The 22,691-nt window shown below is 39.3% G+C and overlaps 1 protein-coding gene across 2 annotated transcripts in view; it reads right to left on the reverse strand.

Annotated features, from left to right (window-relative positions):
* The window catches only part of LOC123507685 (hemicentin-2-like), a 190,656-nt gene that overhangs the window by 27,179 nt on the left and 140,786 nt on the right, over window positions 1–22,691 (reverse strand). For both annotated transcript variants that reach the window (XM_045260816.1, XM_045260817.1), the window contains exon 4: window positions 7,184–7,377. In XM_045260816.1, the coding sequence (XP_045116751.1) occupies window positions 7,184–7,377 (194 nt within the window). The remainder of the gene's footprint in view (window positions 1–7,183; window positions 7,378–22,691) is intronic.

Below are 22,691 nucleotides of genomic sequence, written 5' to 3' on the forward strand. Positions count from 1 at the left end.
AAATAACAACAAACACCACACCACCACCAAACTTTACAGCAATATTATCATCAACAAAAACAACAACAACAATAGAAACAGTAGCACCACCATCATCAAAACTACAACCACCCACCACCATCACCACCACACAGCATCCCAACACAGCACCACCACACTAAGAGCAGGTGGCAGTTTTTATTATTTTTTATTAGCGTTTTGCAGTGCGGAAGTAATCAGCTTGTTGCAGTAAAACCTTATGGTGAGAAATCCTGTTTCATTCAACAACTGTGGAATCAAAGGCTTTCAAACGTGTCACTAGTTACTGGGATATTTTGAGCAACTGTTTGGTGGGTGAATGATTTAGTCGACGGTTCATAATCCACGACAAAATGAAGCACAGGAAATAAACACATAAACATATAAATAAATGATATAAAGTGATATGAATAAATGTTGTCAGTGATATGAAAACAAAACTAGACACCTTGCTAAATCCCCCTCTCTCTCTCTCTCTCTCTCTCTCTCTCTCTCTCTCTCTCTCTCTCTCTCTCTCTCCCTCTCTCTGTCACGCATTTATACACACAAAACTGAATTAAAAACGAAATATAACACATAATAAACGATATGTCACTATTTTTTCCCAGCTTTCATAAAAAGAAAATCTCTTATTAAAAATTGAATCCAAAAATATGCGAATACGGGCGATAGATTTATTAGAAAGGTTTATAACTCACTCTTCACTCACTCCCTCCCTCCCTCCCTCCCTCCCTCCCTCCCTCCCTCCCACACGACCAGCAAAATAAAAGGGAGGAAATCAAAGTATAAAGAGGGAAAACAGCGAGGAGAGAGAGAGAGAGAGAGAGAGAGAGAGAGAGAGAGAGAGAGAGAGAGAGAGAGAGAGAGAGAGAGAGAGAGAGAGAGGGAGGGAGAGAGAGGTTATTGTACTTATCCTATAATGGAGAAAAATTCAATGGTTACATAATTTTTTATAACATACTAAATATCTCTCTCTCTCTCTCTCTCTCTCTCTCTCTCTCTCTCTCTCTCACGATGAAAGGCAAAGCACCAAATACATCACCGAGAGTTAGTTTTAATTTCGCATCTCTGTCTCTCGATTGCGTCTGTCACTCAGCTAGTCAATCTTTTTTTTTTTGTATTATGACAGTTGGTCAGTCGGTTAGTCAGCCATTCATTCATTCCTTCATTCATTTATTCAGTCAGTCAGTCAGTCAGTCAGTCAGTCAGTCAGTCAGTCAGTCAGTCAGTCAGTCAGTCAGTCAGTGAATCCGTTGAGTGAAAGAATATTTGATCAATCATTCACTCAAAAGAGATTTCTTAATAACGTAAAATCTGAAGCGGATTATGGAAAAACTATTGATGTCTCTCTCTCTATTTCTCTTTCTCTCTCTCTCTCTCTCTCTCTCTCTCTCTCTCTCTCTCTCTCTCTCTCTCTCTCTCTCTCACACACACACACACACACACACACACACACACACACACACTTCGTTACCTGTACGGAAGACATGACCTATATTCATATCCGCAAATGCCACCTCTCACTCACTCCTCTCTGCCTCTTCCTCTCCCCAACCCACTCTCCCAGTCTCTGTCGCACCAAAGCCACACTACACGCTCACTGCACTCCCTGGATTCACGCGCGGCTCAGCAGGTGATGTAACAAGTTTGGGAAGCTGGGCGAGAGGGCGAGAGGAGATGGGAGGAGGAGGAATGGATAGGGAGATGGGAGAGGAGTGGAAGGGGGTAGGAGAGTCAGAATTCCTTGCAAACCAGAGTAGTAGAAGGTGGCCAGTCTGAACCTCGTTACTGGCAGACGCGACAATCGATCCTTAAACTGTGTGTGTGTGTGTGTGTGTGTGTGTGTGTGTGTGTGTGTGTGTGTGTGTGTGTGTGTGTGTGTGTGTGTGTGTGTGTGTGTGTGTGTGTGTGTGTGTGTGTGTGTGTGTGTGTATGAAAATAATATATGTAACATGGAAAAAACATGGTGAAAAAACATGGTGAAACAAGAAAATGAGAATTAGAAGTCCGAAGAGAGAGAGAGAGAGAGAGAGAGAGAGAGAGAGAGAGAGAGAGAGAGAGAGAGAGAGAGAGAGAGAGAGAGAGAGAGAGAGAGAGAGAATATATAAAAACCATTTTACATAAAACCAATACAATAAAAAGTATAATTTCCAGCACGTGACGATAATGATACCAAATCCACCGATAAATACCAGATGAGATTAATTCCTCCATGAATTGTATAGAGCACAGACTTAGCTAGGAATGGCAAGGAATGTCCAGGGAATCAATATGCATGGAGCCACGGTTTCCTTGATTGCTCGCCAGCCTGCAGCGTGGGAGCCGCCTTTTTTTTATACAGCCAAACGTGGATTCCTTCATCAAAGAAAAAAGAGAAAAGGTAAAAAATCAAAGGAAAATGCACGTTCGATAGTTTTTGCTGATAATTACGAAGGTTAAGCTTTTGAATACAAACGGCTATTTTTTTTATTTTCACAAAGCTTCTTTTCTCTTTAGAATTAGCATTACATATGAAATGATGGAAAAAGCTATAAAGGTAAAAGAAAATTACACATTCACGAGTTTTGTTCTGATAAGTATGAAAGCCGAATAAAGCCGACAGCAGCTTTACTTTTTTTAGAATTTGTATTACAGATCATCAAACAACAACCACAAACTGTTATATATTGAAATGAAGATAAGACTCAAAAATCGTCAATACATTTTTCCCTACGCAAAAGATAGTAATAAACTGAATAGAATCATATATAAGAAAAATGAATAGAATAGATAGAAGAATAAATGATGAGTAAATCAATTAATTAATACATTGAGGGGAACGGACACTACTATCATTAAACATTTATCACATGGCACAAAGATTAAAACAAATTATATCGATTTGAAATCAACCATATATATTTTTTAGCACCTAAAAAACTCCTTTGCGACAGATATTACAGAATTTCATCACAAAATCCTCACGCAGAATTAAAGAATACGAGACAACTAGCATGAAGCACAAAAGTAATCAAAGCACTACAATCAAAGCACTGCTTCGAAATCAACATTAAGCTGTAATACTAACACAAACAATACTGTGTAGAATAAACATTTCAGAATTATTGGTAATCACACCTTTAGAAACAACAGCTTATATTATGAAACGACAATACCAATGTAAGATAACTTGAAACAGGATGATAATACTTTCAAATCAACACTGTATTTATAAATATCGCAGATTAACTGCATGAAATTAACATTTAAACGAGCATTAAAGATTATCAAAACAAATGTAAGAAAGTACGATAACTAGCAAAAATGTACGACGTTAAAATAAAAACCAACATTATATTAATCAAATTTAAAGAAAAAATAGAAAATAAATCATCACTAAAATATCATAGATTACAAAATAATTATAGTAAACTAGCGCAGGGAAAACATAAAATGCTTTGAAAATTAATACAACGGATATAAACCATATGAATAATACGAACACAAAACAAACTCCTTTGAAAAGAACCAACATCTAAGACTTCCAACACGATCATCACGAGGGATACCACTGAAAGACAAGGTACCACTGCAGTATCGAGATAACACGCACTTTCTATACGCAGGAGTAAATTAATGGCTAAAAAAATAAACGATTACAGCATTATTAGGTTATCACAGCGCGCAGTGAGTCTGGCAGCCATAAGTCTGGAGTGGCAGGCAGGCAGCGCAGTCTCGTGTGTTTACAACGAATACAATGCAGTTTGTTCGGTGGTTATTTGAGAGGCACGGGATGTCGAGTCCATAAAGCAGAGAGAGAGAGAGAGAGAGAGAGAGAGAGAGAGAGAGAGAGAGAGAGAGAGAGAGAGAGAGAGAGAGAGAGAGAGAGAGAGAGAGAGAGAGAGAGAGAGAAGAGAGAGAGAGAGAGAGAGAGAGAGAGAGAGAGAGAGAGAGAGAGAGAGAGAGAGAGAGAGAGAGAGAGAGAGAGAGAGAGAGAGAGAGAGAGAGAGAGAGAGAGAGAGAGAGAGAGAGAGAGAGAGAGAGAGAGAGAGAGAGAGAGAGAGAGAGAGAGAGAGAGAGAGAGAGAGAGAGAGAGAGAGAGAGAGAGAGAGAGAGAGAGAGAGAGAGAGAGAGAGAGAGAGAGAGAGAGAGAGAGAGAGAGAGAGAGAGAGAGAGAGAGAGAGAGAGAGAGAGAGAGAGAGAGAGAGAGAGAGAGAGAGAGAGAGAGAGAAAGGAACAGATAGAGCTTCTCGAAGTCAGTAGTGTTAAGAAAACCACGACGTTCAAACCTCTCTCTAGTTAGGTCACACATGCACTGCTGCACCTCTTAGCGAGAATTGCTTACGGCTGATTGGACACTGAATATTTGGTTGTGAGTTTAATAGTCTCTCTCTCTCTCTCTCTCTCTCTCTCTCTCTCTCTCTCTCTCTCTCTTTCTTAAATATCTGTTATCAAAAGGTTTAAAGTTGAACAATTCTATAACCTACGATTTGAGCAATAAAAAAATATATATATACTACACATAAAGACAGGACAACAACGCAGTACATACTCATTTGAATACCTCTCTCTCTCTCTCTCTCTCTCTCTCTCTCTCTCTCTCTCTCTCTCTCTCTCTCTCTCTCTCTCTCTCTCTCTCTCTCTCTCTCTCTCTCTCTCTCTCCATATTACTGCAGGGAAGACAACTCACAGATTTATTTAGAAATACCACCACAATCTCTTCCTCTTCCACCTCACCATCTCCTCCTCCGTCCCTCCCTTTCTCCCTCTCGCTCTCCACCCGCTCTCTCTCTCATTGGAAAGCTTGTGTCGGTCCGCACAACAGTAATTAAGAAGATGAAGAGGCTGCCGCATCACCCAAGCCTAAGAGAACCCCAGTCAGGTCGCTAACCCGCCTCCAGCCTGCTACTGTCTCGCTCTTTTTAGCTCTCACTACTACGTTCATGATTTAGTGTTGTCGTGGCCAGTGGAGGCTCCTACGTACAAGAACAGCCATTTTTTACGTGTTTACATTGTTCATTAGGCTGTTTTTGTACTGTTTTTGGTTTTCGTATCATAACTTGTTGAACTCCCTCAAAAATGGATGAATGAATATATTGAAATAAAATATGATGAAAAGGAAAGAAATAAACGTTAAGAATATCGGTCATTTAATAATAAATAAATTAAAGAAAACTGTATTATAACTTCTTTTCCCCAAAGAAATAAACAAATACATAAATAGATAATTGCTATGATAAAAAAAACAATATGAAGAAATAAAGCCGGACACTTTAGTTTATTTTTTCTTACCGATAACTGTTTGATTTAGCAGCATTTTCATATTTTAGAAAGCTGGGAGGGGCGGGGCAGGAAGGGAAGGGAGAGAGGGCTAGGGTAATATTCGTGGCTGGAAAAATGTGGCATGATTAAAAATGTAATTATTTCATCTGATTGCGTGGCTGTTGAATGCAATAGGATGTTTTTTATCTGCAGCTGGGTTAAAAAGTATTCAATTAAAAATATGAGCGGAACTTAACATATACACCTTCAGTCCCCTTCCCTTCCTTTTAAGCTAACGGGGAACAAGAGCTAAAAGAAATAACATAGCTAACCAAGAACAAGGAAATGAAAAATAATATAAAAACAAATAATCAAATACAAAGAGTGCAAAATAAAAGCCAAATAACCAACAAAATGAAGACCAGAAAAAAAATATATAACAAAGATCAGGAACAAACTATGGAATAAAACATTTGCATTAATAATTCTAACCCAACCAGCGTTCCTTTCATCAGTGAGCCAATCGTGCCCCATAACATAATTAATTACCAGCACGCCTCGCACTCGTGACCTTAAAAGAATTACTCGCATGCAAGGCAATTAGCGTTCTTTTATCCTTTGACATGATCCATAAAGCCATAACACCGTCCTTTTAGTTTCCCCATCGCCACCTCGCGCTCTCACTGCTAACAAAGTATAAATCATCATTCCAGTGGATGTTAATAATGCACCAACTCTTTTTTTCCTATAGCTTCATCATAATCACGTCTCATCTTAACACACTATCACTGTTCAAAAAGTTTAAATGATCCTTAAAGTGAAGGTTTATAATGTACCAAGTCTTCTTCCTCCTTCAGTTTCGAGTGGAGGTTAATAATTCACCAAGTCTTTATTTTTTCGTTTAGCTTCATCATAATCACTTTTCATCTTGCTATCCTCTCACTGCCAACAAAGTGAAAAATTATCATTCCAGTAGAGGTTTATAATGCACCAATTTTTTTTCCTTCATCTTCACGTATAGGTTAATAATTCAGAAAGATTTTTATTCCTTTAGCTTCATCATAAACACGTCTCATCTTACTACGCTTTCTCTGCTAACAAAGTAAAAATGATCATTCTAGTGGAGGTTAATAATGCACCAAGTCTTTTATTCCTTCAGCTTCAAGTGGAGGTTAATAATTCACCAAGTTTTTTCTTCCTTTAGCTTCATCATAAACACGTCTCATTTTACTGCCCTCTCTCTGCTAACAAAGTGAAAAATGGTCATTCCAGTGGAGGTTATTAATGTACCAAGTCTTTTTCCTCCTTTAGCTTCATCATAAACACGTCTCATCTTACTATGCCTTCTCTGCTAACAAAGTATAAATGATCATTCTAGTGGAGGTTCATAATATTTTAAGTCTTTTTCTTCCTTTAGCTTCATCATCATCTCTTGTCCTATCATCACTTTACTAGACATCATAAAGTCTTTAAGTCCTTTTAGATTCCATCATCTTCCCCATTAACACTTCTTTTCATGGCTTTAAAGTGGATCTCATCATTCTTATAGAGATTAATGGAGTTTTCTTATCATTTTACATTCATTTAGACATAACTAGAGGAAAAAAATATATTAGAGATGAATATTCTTTAAGTCTTTCTTTATTATCTAAGGTTAAGTTTATCTAAATCTAAGTTTAAGTCAAGTTTAAGCTAATTCTTCCATATCGTCACGAAATAGTTAACAGCTTAGTAGTAGACTTCATTTTAAGAAAGCATTTTTTCAATAGGGTCTTTTCTTCGTTTTATGTAGCCCTCTCCTTAAAAAATGAACGAATGAATAAAAATGAAACAAAACAAGATAATATAAAAAGGAAAAAAAGAAAGAATTAAGTTGTCTCAGCGCAGCTTTCCACATAAAAAAAAAAAGATCCCTTTTACTCACAGTTCTGTCTCTGAGGCGGAACACTTGGCAGTCCAGAATCGCCGCCTTGCCTCTGCTCACGGTGACATTGGTGGCGTTGAGGTGGTGCAGGAAGTAGGGCAGCGTGGCGGGGTCTTGCGTGGTGGGGGGAGGCTCCGTAGTGGTCGCTGGGATGTCTATACTAGGCGCAAATCCTCCCACGCCACTACACAATGCTGGGGAAGAGGAGAGAAGGGTTAGGGTGGTGGTGGTGGTGGTGGTGGTGGTGGTGGTGGTGGTGGTGGTGGTGGTGGTGGTGGTGGTGGTGGTGGTGGTCATAGTTTCAATATGTTTTCTATTATTTTCCTATTATTGCTTTTTTTTTTTTTTTTTTTTTTGTTATTTGTTTTTTTTGCTATTTTTGTCTTGTTTTGTCTTACCTGTTAGTTTTTGTTTGTTACTTTGTTTTGTATTAGTTTTTTTCTAGTTTTCTCTCTCTCTCTCTCTCTCTCTCTCTCTCTCTCTCTCTCTCTCTCTCTCTCTCTCTCTCTCTCTCTCTCTTTCCAATCTTAATAATGCACAGAAGACAACGCATAGATTCATACTCACATACCATAACTCTCTCTCTCTCTCTCTCTCTCTCTCTCTCTCTCTCTCTCTCTCTCTCTCTCTCTCTCTCTCTTATAACATACGAGACCGCTGCACAAAAGCCTCTTAAGGAGATTCCCGCCAAACACACACACACACACACACACACACACACACACACACACACACACACACACACACACACACACACACTTCCTCGTAGCCAAAAAGTAAACAAAAACGAGAAATAATTCAACAAAGTCATAAACTCTGGCAAAAATAAGCCAAAAATAAACAAAATTAAGCAGTTATTGAATATATTTGCTTAACACGGTGGACTGAAGGAAGGAAGGAAGGAAGGGTGGAAGGGAGGGAGGGAGGGAAGGAGGGGGAGGGAGGAAGGAAGGAAGGAAGGAAGGAAGGAAGGAAGGAAGGAAGGAAGGAAGGAAGGAAGGAAGGGGAAGGGAGGGAGGAAGGAAGAAAGGAAGGAAGGAAGGAAGGAAGGAAGGAAGGGAGGGAGGGAAGGAAGGAGGAAGGAAGGAAGGAAGGAAGGAAGGAAGGAAGGAAGGAAGGAAGGAAGGAAGGAAGGAAGGAAGGAAGGAAGGAAAGAAAGATGGGAAGGAGAGACGGGGGAGGGAGGGAGGGAAGAAAGGAAGAAAGGAAGGAAGAAAAGAAGAATGGAAGGAAGATAAGAAATAATGGAAGGATGGAAGGATGAACGAAAGGAGAAAGAAAAGTAAGAAATTAGGAAATAATGGAAGGAGGGATTAAAGGAGAGAAAGAAGAAAAGTAGGAAAAATTAAAGAAGAAAAAGGGAAGGAATGGAATGAAAAGATAGATGATGGACGCAAGGAAGAAAAGAAGAAAGGAAGCAAGCAAAGAAAGAAGTAAGACTGCGAAATAGGAAACAAGAGATAAAGAAAGGAAACCAAGAATGAAGGAAAAAAGAAAGACAAGAAAAAAAACAAAGGAAAGAAAAGGATAACAAAACTCATTCTTCGTCACATCTCTCTCTCTCTCTCTCTCTCTCTCTCTCTCTCTCTCTCTCTCTCTCTTATTCATGCGGAAGTAACAACGCCGCCAAACTCATTCCCAAGCATAGCATTATATTACCTCTGGTCTAGCTATCTTGTTACGCACATATGCATCCCAGTGCGTTATGCTAGAGAGAGAGAGAGAGAGAGAGAGAGAGAGAGAGAGAGAGAGAGAGGAGTGGTACTATATTTAATTGATCTCTCTCTCTCTCTCTCTCTCTCTCTCTCTCTCTCTCTCTCTCTCTCTCTCTCTCTCTCTCTCTCTCTCTCTCTCTCTGATCCATGTTTCCCCTCGCCTTTCCTTTCCTGTCCCTCCTCACTTTCCTCTCATGCATATTTCCCTTCCTTTTTGCTCCTTCCTCCTATCACTTTGAAAACCCCTCACCCCCTTTCCTGTTTCCCCTTCCTCTCCCCTTCCCCTCTTCCCTTCCGTGTCACTCCCCTTCTGTTGAGTTTTATTTGGTTAGCTTGGTAGATATTCTCTCTCTTTTTCTCCCTTTTCCTTTCCTTCTCTCTTCTATTCCTCTTTTTCGTTTTTATTTCTTTCTTCTCGGTTTTCTATATGTCACATCCTCTTCACTTTCTTTTCCTAATTTCCTGCCTTGTTTCCTTTTCTCCCCTCTTCCTCTTCCTTATCTCCTTTCCTTTCATCTTTCTCTTCCTCTTCCTCTCCTCGCATTTCTATTCCCCATTTGTCTTCTGTCGTCTTTCTCTCTCTCATCTCTCCTTCCCCTCCCCTCCGTATCCTTCCCCTCTCCTCCTTTCCCTTCTTTCCCTTCTCAAATTCTTACAGTATATGAGAGGAAAATATCTGGTAAGTGGTAAAAGCGAGATTATTTTCTGGTTAATTGAAGGAAGATACCACAAAGGAAGAGAAAAAGGAAACTAAGGATAAAAAAAAATGAAAAACAACAGAAGGAAAAAAGAAAAATTGGCGAAAAGATAGAGAGAGACAAGCAAACAAATTGGCACCGATGTTGAGAATGATTGACTGAAAGAGAGAGAGAGAGAGAGAGAGAGAGAGAGAGAGAGAGAGAGAGAGAGAGAGAGAGAGAGAGAGAGAGAGAGAGAGAGAGAGAGAGAGAGAGAGAGAGAGAGAGAGAGAGAGAGAGAGAGAGAGAGGATAATGACATAGTCTCAAATATAATCTGAAAAGAATAGATAGACGAACTAAAGGAGAAAGAATAAACGAATAGAAAAATATGAGAGATGTCGCAGCAAAAAACGTCAAATAGAAATATGAACGAAATGACGCGCAAAAATAAAATAAAAATAAGGTAAAAAAAAAAAAAGACGAACAGGTAAAAAGTGAAAAGAAGAAAAAGAACAAAACACTCACATAAAAAAAAAAGAAATTCTGACAAGCAAAAAATAAAGAACAAACAAAAACGAGAAATATCAGACTGAGAAGTAGAATGAATAAAACACTTACAAACAAATGAAAAAAAACATAAAATCGGGAAAACAAAGAAAAAGTAAAAAGAACAAAAAACACAAACGTACAAAACAAAAAGAAACTAGCAAAAAGGAAAAAAAAACACAAAACATAAGAAAAACAATAGAAACAAAGGAACAAAAACGAACAGAAAGACGTACAAAATGGTAAAAGAAAAAGTTAGAGAGTACAAAGGAAGCAACAGATTTCACCACCACACTTTGAACCGCTGGACAAAACTGAATCCCTCACAACAGGTGGAGCTTAGCCTCTTTCTTGCTCACACCCCGCATGCAGAATCCATCCAACACAGCAGGACCTGACCGACAATGAGATATTATTACCCATACCCTATCACGACCAATGAATAAGTCACGGCAGAGCGGCATTGACCATTTACAAGTTACGTATATACAATCTCATGAGTCCTATTGACAGTCCTCCTTTCTTGGCCACACTATAAGTTTTCTTTATAATCGAAAAATCAAATAATAATAAAAAGCTTCCTCTAAAACCCCAAATACTACTTCAATGCTAAATGAAACAATAAACTATACCAGAATTAATAAATGAATATTGTAAGAGGTCATCTCCTTGAAAGAAAAACATCAAAAAGGAATGGACTTTGCTAGTTCTATTCAATTTAAGTATCAGAGATGGATATACAATAAGTAAAGATGATTCATAGTGATCAGTAATTAAGGAAAGATGTAACAAACAGTAGTCAAAGGGTTAATACTACCAAAATGTACATTAAAGCGTGAAAAAAACGGAATGAATGGAAAAAATATCACCAAATGAACTAAAAATACGAAGCAACTTGGAATAACATGGAGGATGGTTCTTTTAAGGTGCAAACAAGAAAAGGAAGAAAAAAAGAGCGAATAAGTGAATACATGGCAAGTCAATTAAAAGAAAAACAAACTCCAAGCAAAAAGAAGAAAAAAAGTCGTGAGGAGCAGACAGTGACAATGTAATCCTATCGTTTTTCTTCCTAGTTCTTTTCTTCGTCTGTCACTTATCATTATTCTCTTCTTTTATCTTCGTTTTCTTTTTCTTTTATTTCCTACGTTTCTATTCCCCTTCTTTATTTATCTCTTACTCTTTTCCTCTTCTTTCTTTTCTCATATTTTTTCTTTTTTTTCTCTTCAGTTCTCTTTACTAATTTATTGCCTCTTTCATCTCCATTCGTGTATATTTCTGCTTATTTTTATCATATTTTCTTCATTACCTTCATTTTTCCTCTTTCACCTTGTTCGTTTTCATCTATGATCTTATTTTCTCTATTCCTCTTTACTATTCTTTTCACCACTACTTTATTTCTTTTGTTTTCATATTCCCTTCTCTTTATTCTTGCTTTCCTACCGCTATATTTTCTTCTTCGTTATTCTTTTTACTTTTTTTCAATCTATCTCTTCCTCTTTATCATCTCTTTTCCCTGAACTTTATTTCCCCTCATCCTCTTCATTTACTTTTCATTCTTTTCGGCATTTTCTCACTTTTTTTTTCTCTATATTCTTTCTCTTTCTCTCTATTCCCCTCTCCCTCTTTATTTAACATTTCATCTTCGTGATTCCTCTTTACTGCCTTTCTGCATTTTTTTATTCCTCCTCTCTGTTCTTTCTCTTTATTTCTATACCCCTCTATTCCCCTTTTCTCATTACCTTTATTTCCTCTTTCCCTCTTTATTTATCCTTTACATTCGTTATTCTCTTTTTATTCCTTTTCCCTTCACTTTTACTTTTCTCTTTCTGTCTCTACCTGTTTGTTTATAATTTAGATAACGTGAAGCAGAGGAAGAGAGAGAGAGAGAGAGAGAGAGAGAGAGAGAGAGAGAGAGAGAGAGAGAGAGAGAGAGAGAGAGAGAGAGAGAGAGAGAGAGAGAGAGTGAGTTTAGTTTCATTCATTTAGAATACCAAACATTAACAACGCGTCATTTAGTTTTAATTGATCTCTCTCTCTCTCTCTCTCTCTCTCTCTCTCTCTCTCTCTCTCTCTCTCTCTCTCTCTCTCTCTCTCTGCTATTATATCCTCTCCTTAGTAATTCTATCCTTTATTCCTTCTTTAATGTATGGACTTGTTACAACCTTACCTCTCTGAACAAACCTTTTTCCTGTTTTCCCTCACCACCTGCTCTGCACACCCCACTAATACATGGTCTAATCAGATTCTTCACACTCTCACCCGTTTTTGCACTTAAAATACGCAGTTCTTCCACATGTTTTTGTGTTTTGTTCTTCCACTCAACTGTTGAGGAAAAATTGCTACAGAAACTTGAAACCTTTCGTTCTCATCCCTACTTTGTTGTTCACGTCACTAATGCCATACGTATCCAGAGTCTTCTGTTGCAGTTTTAAGAAATATCCTCAGAGTTCGTCTCAGACTTTTCTTTATCTCTTAAAAATTCTTCAGGACAAACTCTTCAGTTATAGAATGAACTGGTGAAAGATCAAGGCAGGAGCATTTTGTATTTCTCAATTTAAATCTTTTAATGTTCTAGAATTAAATGATAAAAATAACAAACTATTCCGTAAGACTATGACTGCATAATACTCGTAAGGCCGCTGTCACATAGAACTATGTGGTATAAGGTATACGGTATTTGCTATTCGGTATACACTATACACTATACTCTATACGGGCACGGCTGGTCACATAGAGGGTGCACGCGTATACTACTTACAGTCTTTTGGGTGCCGTCAACATGGATCAGAAGAAGAAGATTTGGCTCTTCTTTTACTGATGGAGGCTGAGGAGACACATGGGAAGAAAAGAAGGGCATGGGTAAGACAGCATTTCCAAATGAGACCTGAGGTGGGGGAGCTTCACACCACATTTCAGAACCTGATCGATCACCCTGATGAGAAGGTATTTTTCAACTACATGCGTATCTCATACAACGGCTACAAAATGTTGAAAAACCTAATTTTACCCCACCTCAGTCTCATTGGATCAAACTGGAGGAAACCGATATCAGGAAAAGAAAAGCTGGTATGAATACAAATACAAATGTTAAAATGCAAATTGTGCATGTGCTTCGAAATTCCGATGAAATGAGTCGCAATAATCATTGTATTAATGCATAAAATACTAGCTGCCACAAAAAATGACGATGGTATCTGGAGGTATACGGTGCACGAAAATCGAACATGCTCGACTCTCCCTATACTATACTATACGCAGCTATACAGCTTTTCGTATTGTGCCCTCCTATGTGACGCGCTCTAAGACATCTCCCCCTGTTCGATTCCAGCTATACGCGTGTCCCCGAAAAATGTGCACCGTATACCGTATAATATAGCTCTATGTGACAGTGGCCGAACAGTAAACAAATCAAATCACGAGCAACACATGTGTATTTTATCTCCGTTCACGGTATATCAGTTTGAATGGGAAGCACTTGCAATATAACCAGGAATGAACTCTAATATAAACTGAAATAATCTGGAATGAACCGACTTAACTTCATCCTACAATACAATCTGATCCTGACCTTTGCATGGCCTAACAACACGAGCTGGAATGTGTTGGAATATACTAGAATCACTTGACCTCACCTTCCTTGGAGAGACAAATGCAACAGTGCCACTTCCAATTCCATTCTTTCCCTCTCTCTCTCTCTCTCTCTCTCTCTCTCTCTCTCTCTCTCTCTCTCTCTCTCTCTCTCTCTCTCTGTTCATTATAGAGTCAATTTCGTATCACTTCCTGGGGGAGAGAGAGAGAGAGAGAGAGAGAGAGAGAGAGAGAGAGAGAGAGAGAGAGAGAGAGAGAGAGAGAGAGAGAGAGAGAGAGAGAGAGAGAGAGAGAGAGAGAGAGAGAGAGAGAGAGAGATACGTGCAATTTGACTTTTTAGTTTCGCAGCTATGTCAGTATCACTTGCTAACAGATAAACACACACACACACACACACACACACACACACACACGTTTTTAATTTCCCTTCCCTTCAAGCCGGCCGCTAAGCCACTACCGATAAGGCGATACTCGTAGTAGAGCAAATATAAAAATGAATGAATAAATAAAAGGAATATCCATTTACTTTTTGTTTTTTTTAAGCAATGTTATGTAATTGATATTTCTTGCTTATCTAATCTAATCTCTCTCTCTCTCTCTCTCTCTCTCTCTCTCTCTCTCTCTCTCTCTCTCTCTCTCAAAGTGTGTGTGTGTGTGTGTGTGTGTGTGTGTGTGTGTGTGTGTGTGTGTGTGTGTGTGTGTGTGTGTGTGTGTGTGTGTGTGTGTGTGTGTGTGTGTGTGTGTGTGTAACCAGCACCAGACAAAAGGTCATCCATTGTACAACCAGCTAGACAACTAATCGCATTCAAACACCTTCCTTCCTTCCCTTCCCGCCCTCCACTTCTCGTTTTCCAGCTGATGCCTCGCTCCACTCCACCCTCGCCCCTCGATGCCCTCCCGTCCCCTCACGCCCACCTCAGTCACGCACTCCCTCACCACCCTTGCTTGACCTCTCTCCTCAACACGACCAGGCAAAATACCTCCATCATTCCTGGTACAATTTAACGTATCAAGCATTTGCCTCCCAGAACAGACAAACTAGCTTTCTCTCTCGGAGCAACACTTTTCTATCTTTTTATAGTAACATACATTAGATTGAGAAACGTGCTGGTAAGGGGACGTTCTCTCTCTCTCTCTCTCTCTCTCTCTCTCTCTCTCTCTCTCTCTCTCTCTCTCTCTCTCTCTCTCTCTCTCTCTCTCTCTCTCTCTCTCCCAAGACGCTCAACAAACAAGGGATGAATTCTACTTTTCTCCTTCTTCTCTACATTTCATTCTTTCTCTTCTTTTTTTTCCTATTCTTATTTCTTTCCTTCATATTTGCATCTCTGTTAATTTCTTTCTTTTTTTTCCATATTCAGCAAAAGCCTTCGACATGATGACTCCAGTACGCAATGCTCCTTCTACTCTTCTTTCTCTTCCTCTTCTTCCTTTTCCTCCTTCTCCTCCTTCTCCTCTTCCTCCCACCCTCTTTCTCCGCCTCCTGTTCCTCCTTCTCCCTTTCCTCTACCACCTCCTTCTCTTCCTCCTCCTCCTTCCCGCAAAAAGAATTCCATCAGGGAACACGGGACACCGCATCAAAATAAACACACCAGGAGGAACCAACCCCAAAAAGAGAGAGAAAAAATGCAGTAACATCCATCATATCCCTGCCTGATCCTGGCGTGGATAAGATTGGCACTCATGAGGTAACGCTGCATTGCCTCGGTTGCTTTATTCTTGCCTGGGATGAGACTGAGGCGAGGTATCAAAGGGAGACGAAACACAGAGAACAGGGAACATTATATACAGTCTGCATTGGAAGCTTCACACACCGCCTCCCAACTGACTTCCAAATAAAAACGGGATGGAAGTACTGCAGCGGGGGAGACCTGTGATAAAACGTGATAAAATGTAAAATGTAATGCATATGTAACACAGACAGCCATGAGTGGAATACAATGTTTTAGGGATGTTTGGGTTATTACACGAAATAAACATATATATACGGAACCATACATATTCAGATACACACACACACACACACACACACACACACACGCACACACACGCACGCGCGCACACACCTATATACATAAGTGAAAGTCAGATTAAGGCCATATATGTATTTTGGTCTGCGAGTGATTAAAGGAAAGCAGGAAATGTCTTATCAAAGGAAACTCGCAGACAAGACGAGTGGATTGTACCGCATTGGAGAAACACTAATCACTTTACACTGGTGAGGTCTGTGACTGTCAGACTGCGGGAGAGGCTTACTTACTGGTTGACTGCCTTCTTGGGGGAACGACCTATTGACTGGTTGAAAGGCTGACTGACTGGCTGACTAACTAACTGAAAGAAAGACTTAGTGACTGGCTGAAAGTTATTAAGAGATAATGATCGACTGACTGAATGAATCAATGATTATATAAATGAATGAATTCTCTCTCTCTCTCTCTCTCTCTCTCTCTCTCTCTCTCTCTCTCTCTCTCTCTCTCTCTCTCTCTCTCTCTCTCTCTCTCTTATCAACTTTTTATTTATTAATTCCAGTTACTCCATTTAGAAAGTTTCAATTATCATCATGCTTACAACGTCTTCCTCCAATTCATCATCCCATCTCTCTCTCTCTCTCTCTCTCTCTCTCTCTCTCTCTCTCTCTCTCTCTCTCTCTCTCTCTCTCTCTCTCTCTCTCTCTCTCTCTCTCTCTCTCTCTCTCTCTCTCTCTCTCTCTCTCTCTCTCTCTCTCTCTCTCTCTCTCTCTCTCTCTCTGACCTCACTACACCATCATCTGACACACAGAAGCACTAAGCGAGACACAGGATCACAATATTGCGTATCTCTCAGGTTACCACAATGCAAGGCTATTGTCCACACACCAGCGCCTCACCACCTGTACAGACCCCGCTCTATCACATACGGACTTTCACTACCAGACGTACATGCAACAGTATTCTAAAACGCTTCGCTCTCTCACCACGACAGGAACACAGAGATGCCTAACCAGGTTTTCATGAGTCTTTTTCCTGGTGGTAGTCTAGAAATCTTGTTAATCTGTAGCTGAAAAGGTTAATATATCATTGAAATCTAATTAAGTAGTCTTGGAGGTCCGGCATATAGATGTTAAAAAAAAATGGTTACTACTTATATAAAAAGGAAGAAACGCAAAGAATTGTGGTCTGAATTTTAAACGTAGGGGCGAGATGGTAGGAAAAATGGATTTGTGTTTTTGGTATGTAGATATGACAGCGACAGCGAGCGAGCGAGCCAGAGAGAGAGAGAGAGAGAGAGAGAGAGAGAGAGAGAGAGAGAGAGAGAGAGAGAGAGAGAGAGAGAGAGAGAGAGAGAGAGAGAGAGAGAGAGAGAGAGAGAGAGAGAGAGAGAGAGAGAGAGAGAGAGAGAGAGAGAGAGAGAGAGAGAGAGAGAGAGAGAGAGAGAGAGAGAGAGAGAGAATTTTCCTGCTAGACAAATTTATCCTACCAGGATCTTCGTTTCGAAATAGAAAACTGGAATTATAAAACTGGGGTGGAGAGCAATAAGAGAGAGAGAGAGAGAGAGAGAGAGAGAGAGAGAGAGAGAGAGAGAGAGAGAGAGAGAGAGAGAGAGAGAGAGAGAGAGAGAGAGAGAGAGAGAGAGAGAGAGAGAGAGAGAGAGAGAGAGAGAGAGAGAGAGAGAGAGAGAGAGAGACCTGATCCAATGAACAAATAAATTAAAGTCAAATTAATTAAGCACGAAATATCAAATATCATATATGAGAAATGCAATATATATGTAAATTTAATAAAAATCCCAAATAAATAAACGCACCCACGCACTCATACCCACGAGAGAGAGAGAGAGAGAGAGAGAGAGAGAGAGAGAGAGAGAGAGAGAGAGAGAGAGAGAGAGAATCAAGCGAGATAGTTCTAATTTCACAGTCGATAGTCAAGATAGAGTTCACTCCTAAATTCTTCCAATGCGAGAAAGAAACTGTGAGAGAGAGAGAGAGAGAGAGAGAGAGAGAGAGAGAGAGAGAGAGAGAGAGAGAGAGAGAGAGAGAGAGAGAGAGAGAGAGAGAGAGAGAGAGAGAGAGAGAGAGAGAGAGAGAGAGCAATAACACCCACATTTACACCTCAATAAACCAAGAAATAAATACAAAAGTAAAACAAAATACAAAACAAACGAACACAAATGGAGAGAGAAAAAACGAAAGTAAAAAGAAAATAATGCAAAAAGCTTTTGAGATAATTGGAAGAAGTGATATGGGTCTATAAAAAGAAAAGGAAAAACATTAATTATCGCTTTTAATTTCATTTCTACTATTTCACCGCAAATCAGAGAGAGAGAGAGAGAGAGAGAGAGAGAGAGAGAGAGAGAGAGAGAGAGAGAGAGAGAGAAAATTAACTTACTTTCCGTTCACTTTGCAAAGATCTATGGAGCAAAACTCTCAACTTTTTTTCTCTAACCATTTCTCTTCTCCCCACATAATCTTTTCTTTTTTCTAACATTTATTTTCGTTTCTTTTATTTATTCACTTAGTTCTATTTATTTATTTTATTATTTTTTGTCCCGCCCCGCTTGTGAATGAATCTATTGTGTCCTGTGGCTTTTGCAGAAGTGCGGTGAAAGGCTCTGCTCTTGTGGCTCCCTAATGTGGGGCTTGTGTGGGCAGATAATGGCTTTTCACCTTTTTTATCTCTCTCTCTCTCTCTCTCTCTCTCTCTCTCTCTCTCTCTCTCTCTCTCTCTCTCTCTCTGTGTGTGTCTCGGTGTTATTTTGCCTTGCGTCCATTTGTGGAGTATTGTATTTCCGCTCTACATTTTCTTATTTCTTTTATTTACATTTATATCTTTTGTTTTCCGTTTAGTATTATGCTTTGGTGTGGTCTTTTTCTTGGGTTTGGTCTGTGGTATTGCTGCTGCTGCCGCTATTATTGCTGCTACTTTTGTTGTTATTGTACGATTTTCAACTAAAACACCAATAATTTCAATAACAATAACACCACGGAGTACTTTTTCATTAGTTACATCAATTATCAACTGTATCCTTTTGTATTCCTTTCTCTGATATTGCTACAACAACAACAACAACAACAACAACAACAACAACAACAACAACTACTACTACTACTACTACTACTACTACTACTACTACTATTATTACTACTACTACTACTACTACTACTACTACTACTACTACTACTACTACTACTGCTCCTGTTGCTGCTGCTGCTGCTTCTACTATGAATACAAACAGTACCATTACCAAACTAGAATCCTAATACCAATGATATATATTTCTCATCCATATAATTTTTTTTTCCTTAACCCTTTCTTCTTTCCCATTTAGTCCTTCCCCTATAGCTTCCATCTCCCTGTCTCCCTCTCCCTCTCTCTCCTGATTTTCCTCTTTTTCTTACGCCTCGTATCTCTCTTTATCCTACCGTGAATTACAACTACACCGAGGTTTACGACACAGAGATTTCTTTCAGCCTTTTCACACTCCAATGTAATCTTCTTATTTACAGATCCGTCTACGGTATTGAATTCAGCGTCCGTTTGAGAGAATCATCCGCCTGCCTTGCTCAACCCCGCAGGAAATTAACTTGAGAATTAGACGGAACACCTGGGCATCCGGAACACGATTCACCGTACAGGAAGAGAAAGGGAGATGGAAGGCCGCACCAGGAAGTCGTGGAGAAAGAGACGGAAGGAAAGGAGAGGAAAGGAGAGGGAAGGAGGGGGAAAGAAAGGAAGGAAGCAGAGTTTTTGGGTTAATAAGTTGTTCTTACGGCAGGGAGGAGATATATTGGAGCAGGTCTGGAGGCTGTAAGGGAAGCAGGACGAGGAGGGAAAAAAAAGGAAGGTTTGTGTTAAAGGGAGGAAAAGAGAAGGTTTGTACAAAGGAAGGAGGAAAAATAGGTTTGTGTGAAGAAAAGCAAAGGATAAACGGGTCTATAAAAAGGAAGGAGGAGGAAAAAAAGGGAGATTTGTGTTTAAAGGTTGAAAAAGAAAAGTTTTGTGTGTAGGGAAAAGGAGATAGAAAAGAAGAAAAGAGAAGGTCTATGATAACGAAAGTAAAAGTGAAAAAAAATTACGTAGAAAAATAGAAGGAAAAAGCTTATGCCTGTAATGAGTTGAAGAGGGAAGGCTGTGTAGAAAGAGGAGAGGAAAAGGACTTTGTGAATGAAGGAAAAAAAATAGAGCTTTGTGTCACAGGGTAAGGAAAAAAAGGAAATATGAAAGTCTAAGGAGGAGGGAAAAAGAAGACACTAGCATTTATCTTCCTTCTCCTTTTACATATACTTTTTGTTCTTTTCCTTATATTTTCTTATTCTTCTTATTCTTGTCATCATCGTCATCATCTTCATCATCACCTCCTCCATCTTCTCTCTCTCTCCTCATCCAATTTTTTTTCCTAGTCTTCTTAGTCCATGTACTAATACTTGTCCCTCCCTCTTCCTCCTCCCCATTCCTCTTCCCCTTCCCTTTCTCCTTTTCCTCCTCCTCCTCCTGCTCCTCCTCCTCCTCCTCCTCTTCACAAGGCTGGAGGGATTTATTTCTCATCTTCACAAACAACTTTGTCTGTGTTGGTCATTTATCAATCCTTCGCCTGCACGATGGATGGAACAAGTTGAAGGAGGAGGAGGAGGAGGAGGAGGAGGAGGAGGAGGAGGAGGAGGAGGAGGAGGAGGAGGAAGAGGGAAAAGAAGGATTAAGACATGACTGGCTTGGGGATTACCGTGAGAGAGAGAGAGAGAGAGAGAGAGAGAGAGAGAGAGAGAGAGAGAGAGAGAGAGTTATCGAGCCCTGCATCTAAGGATTATTGAGGATGGAGGCAAGGAGGCGAACAAACAGACAAGCAAGCAATCATACACACACACACACACACACACACACACACACACGCACACACACACGCACACACACACACACACACACACACACACACACACACACACACACACACACACACACACACACACACACACACACACACACACACACGAAACGAAACGAAGGCAACAACAGTGACAATAAGCAAACACAAAGAAACAACTTCATTCTCTCTCTCTCTCTCTCTCTCTCTCTCTCTCTCTCTCTCTCTCTCTCTCTCTCTCACACACACACACACAGATGAAATGAAGCCGCCGGGACGGAAGAAAACAAGGGTCTGAACACTAATTAAAAGCCTCTGCGTCTCGTCTAATTGCTAATGAGAGCGTAAGGAGAGACTGGGAAAGGTGAGACACGCACCGAATTGACTGAAACTACACAGATCAGATTCAAAGGACATGGGACACAATTATGCCACAGAGACTTGGTAAAGAAGAAAGAGGTTGAATGGAAAAAATTGTTTAAATAAATTTGAAAAAAATAGAACATCTTGTAGATATGGTAAAAATGTGTTTTGATTTTAATAGCTAAGGTTACGTTAGACTAAGTTATGTAAGACTGGATTAGATTATGGTTGGTTTAGACTAAGTTAGATTAATTAATGTTAGGTTAACGTGTAAGGGAAAGAATGAAAAGTACGCCGAAAATTTCCACCACAGAATCTATTATGGAGATAGATATACATAGATGCCATAAATTAAATCAATTAATTAATTATATGTGCATTAGATTAGAATTCCCGAATAGTCATAACGGAAACAATCATGTGAGATTAATTGAAGAGCTGGCCAGGTGAATTATAGGTGACCTGCGGCTTTAGTCTATTAGAGATGTACAGATGTGGCGCGTGGCAGACGAGTGATGCTGCCTTGTGTCAAATACAGAACTAAAACTGACAGAGTGGTGCTACTACTCTCTGTGACGCTGAGGCAAAACTAACACCTGCAGCGGAGTGGTGCTGCCTCTATCAATCAGAGACTAAAAACATTGCTGACAGAGTGGTGCTGCTACTCTGACGAGGGCATGGACAAGAGTGATATGGGAGAGAAACGACAATGCCCTCTATGATCCAAACAAGCAACTGCAATGCCCTCTATGAAGCAAAATCAGAACTAACACTAACGGAAAAAGTAATTCATAGCACTATAAAGTTTTTATAAACATACACCACGAAATAAATGGTATGAAATAACAGATTTTGCAATTTCCAACCGGTGCATTGTTTGCAAATGGCTGTTGAGTAAAAAAAACGCATCTCAAAGTATATAATGATTATCAAGTAGCAGTAAAATGGTTAAAGAATACTGTATCTTCTTTCTATAACGTGCAAAATTATTAAGCCCTTGAGAATTCACCTTAATCAAAGCAGCATTTTCTCGCAATAATGTAGAAAATTATTCAAATTCCTGAGGGTTCGTATCAATCATATTTTCATTTTTTTTTTTTCATAAATCGCAGAACAATTTATCATAGAGAGTTGATCTTACTCAAACACTTTTAACAGATTTTAATCGGATTAAATGGGATATCCAAATGGTTTTGAATTATTTAAAAGACATTTTACCAAGGGTTCTGCACCACTAATACTAAACACACATGAGAACCCAAACTAATCAACCCCGTGGCATTTGCGAGAACTTGTTATGGGAACCCGAGGCGTCTCAAGCCATGGAGGCATTAGGGTGACTGTTCCTGGAGATTGCAAGAGGAAGGGGAAGGCTCAGCTGATAATCTGACACTGGGGAAGGAAGTGAGGCGAAGTGAAGAGCAGTAGAGATTATTTTAGTATCTTATTACTCTCTAGTAGAGTACATGTATGATATTGAGTGGCTAGATATATTTATTAACAAATGTAAAGACATTAACTAGACTGGTGTAATCAGCGTAATATGGCCGATTATAAATGTATTTTTTATGTTTGTGTGAAACAAAATAAATAAAATGTATACATTTATTAATTTATCTATATATTCAGAAGAATAAAACAATTGACAAAAAATATTTCTCAGACTTATAAGACATCAGAAAAATAATTGAGACAAGGTAATGAACGTAATAAAACGGATTTTACATATGTATCTTTACTCGTAGATTTAGATTTACCTAATAAAAATATTCTGATATATAAAAAT

Source organism: Portunus trituberculatus, chromosome 23 (genome assembly GCF_017591435.1).
Source record: "Portunus trituberculatus isolate SZX2019 chromosome 23, ASM1759143v1, whole genome shotgun sequence".
Classification (NCBI taxonomy): Eukaryota; Metazoa; Arthropoda; class Malacostraca; order Decapoda; family Portunidae; genus Portunus; species Portunus trituberculatus.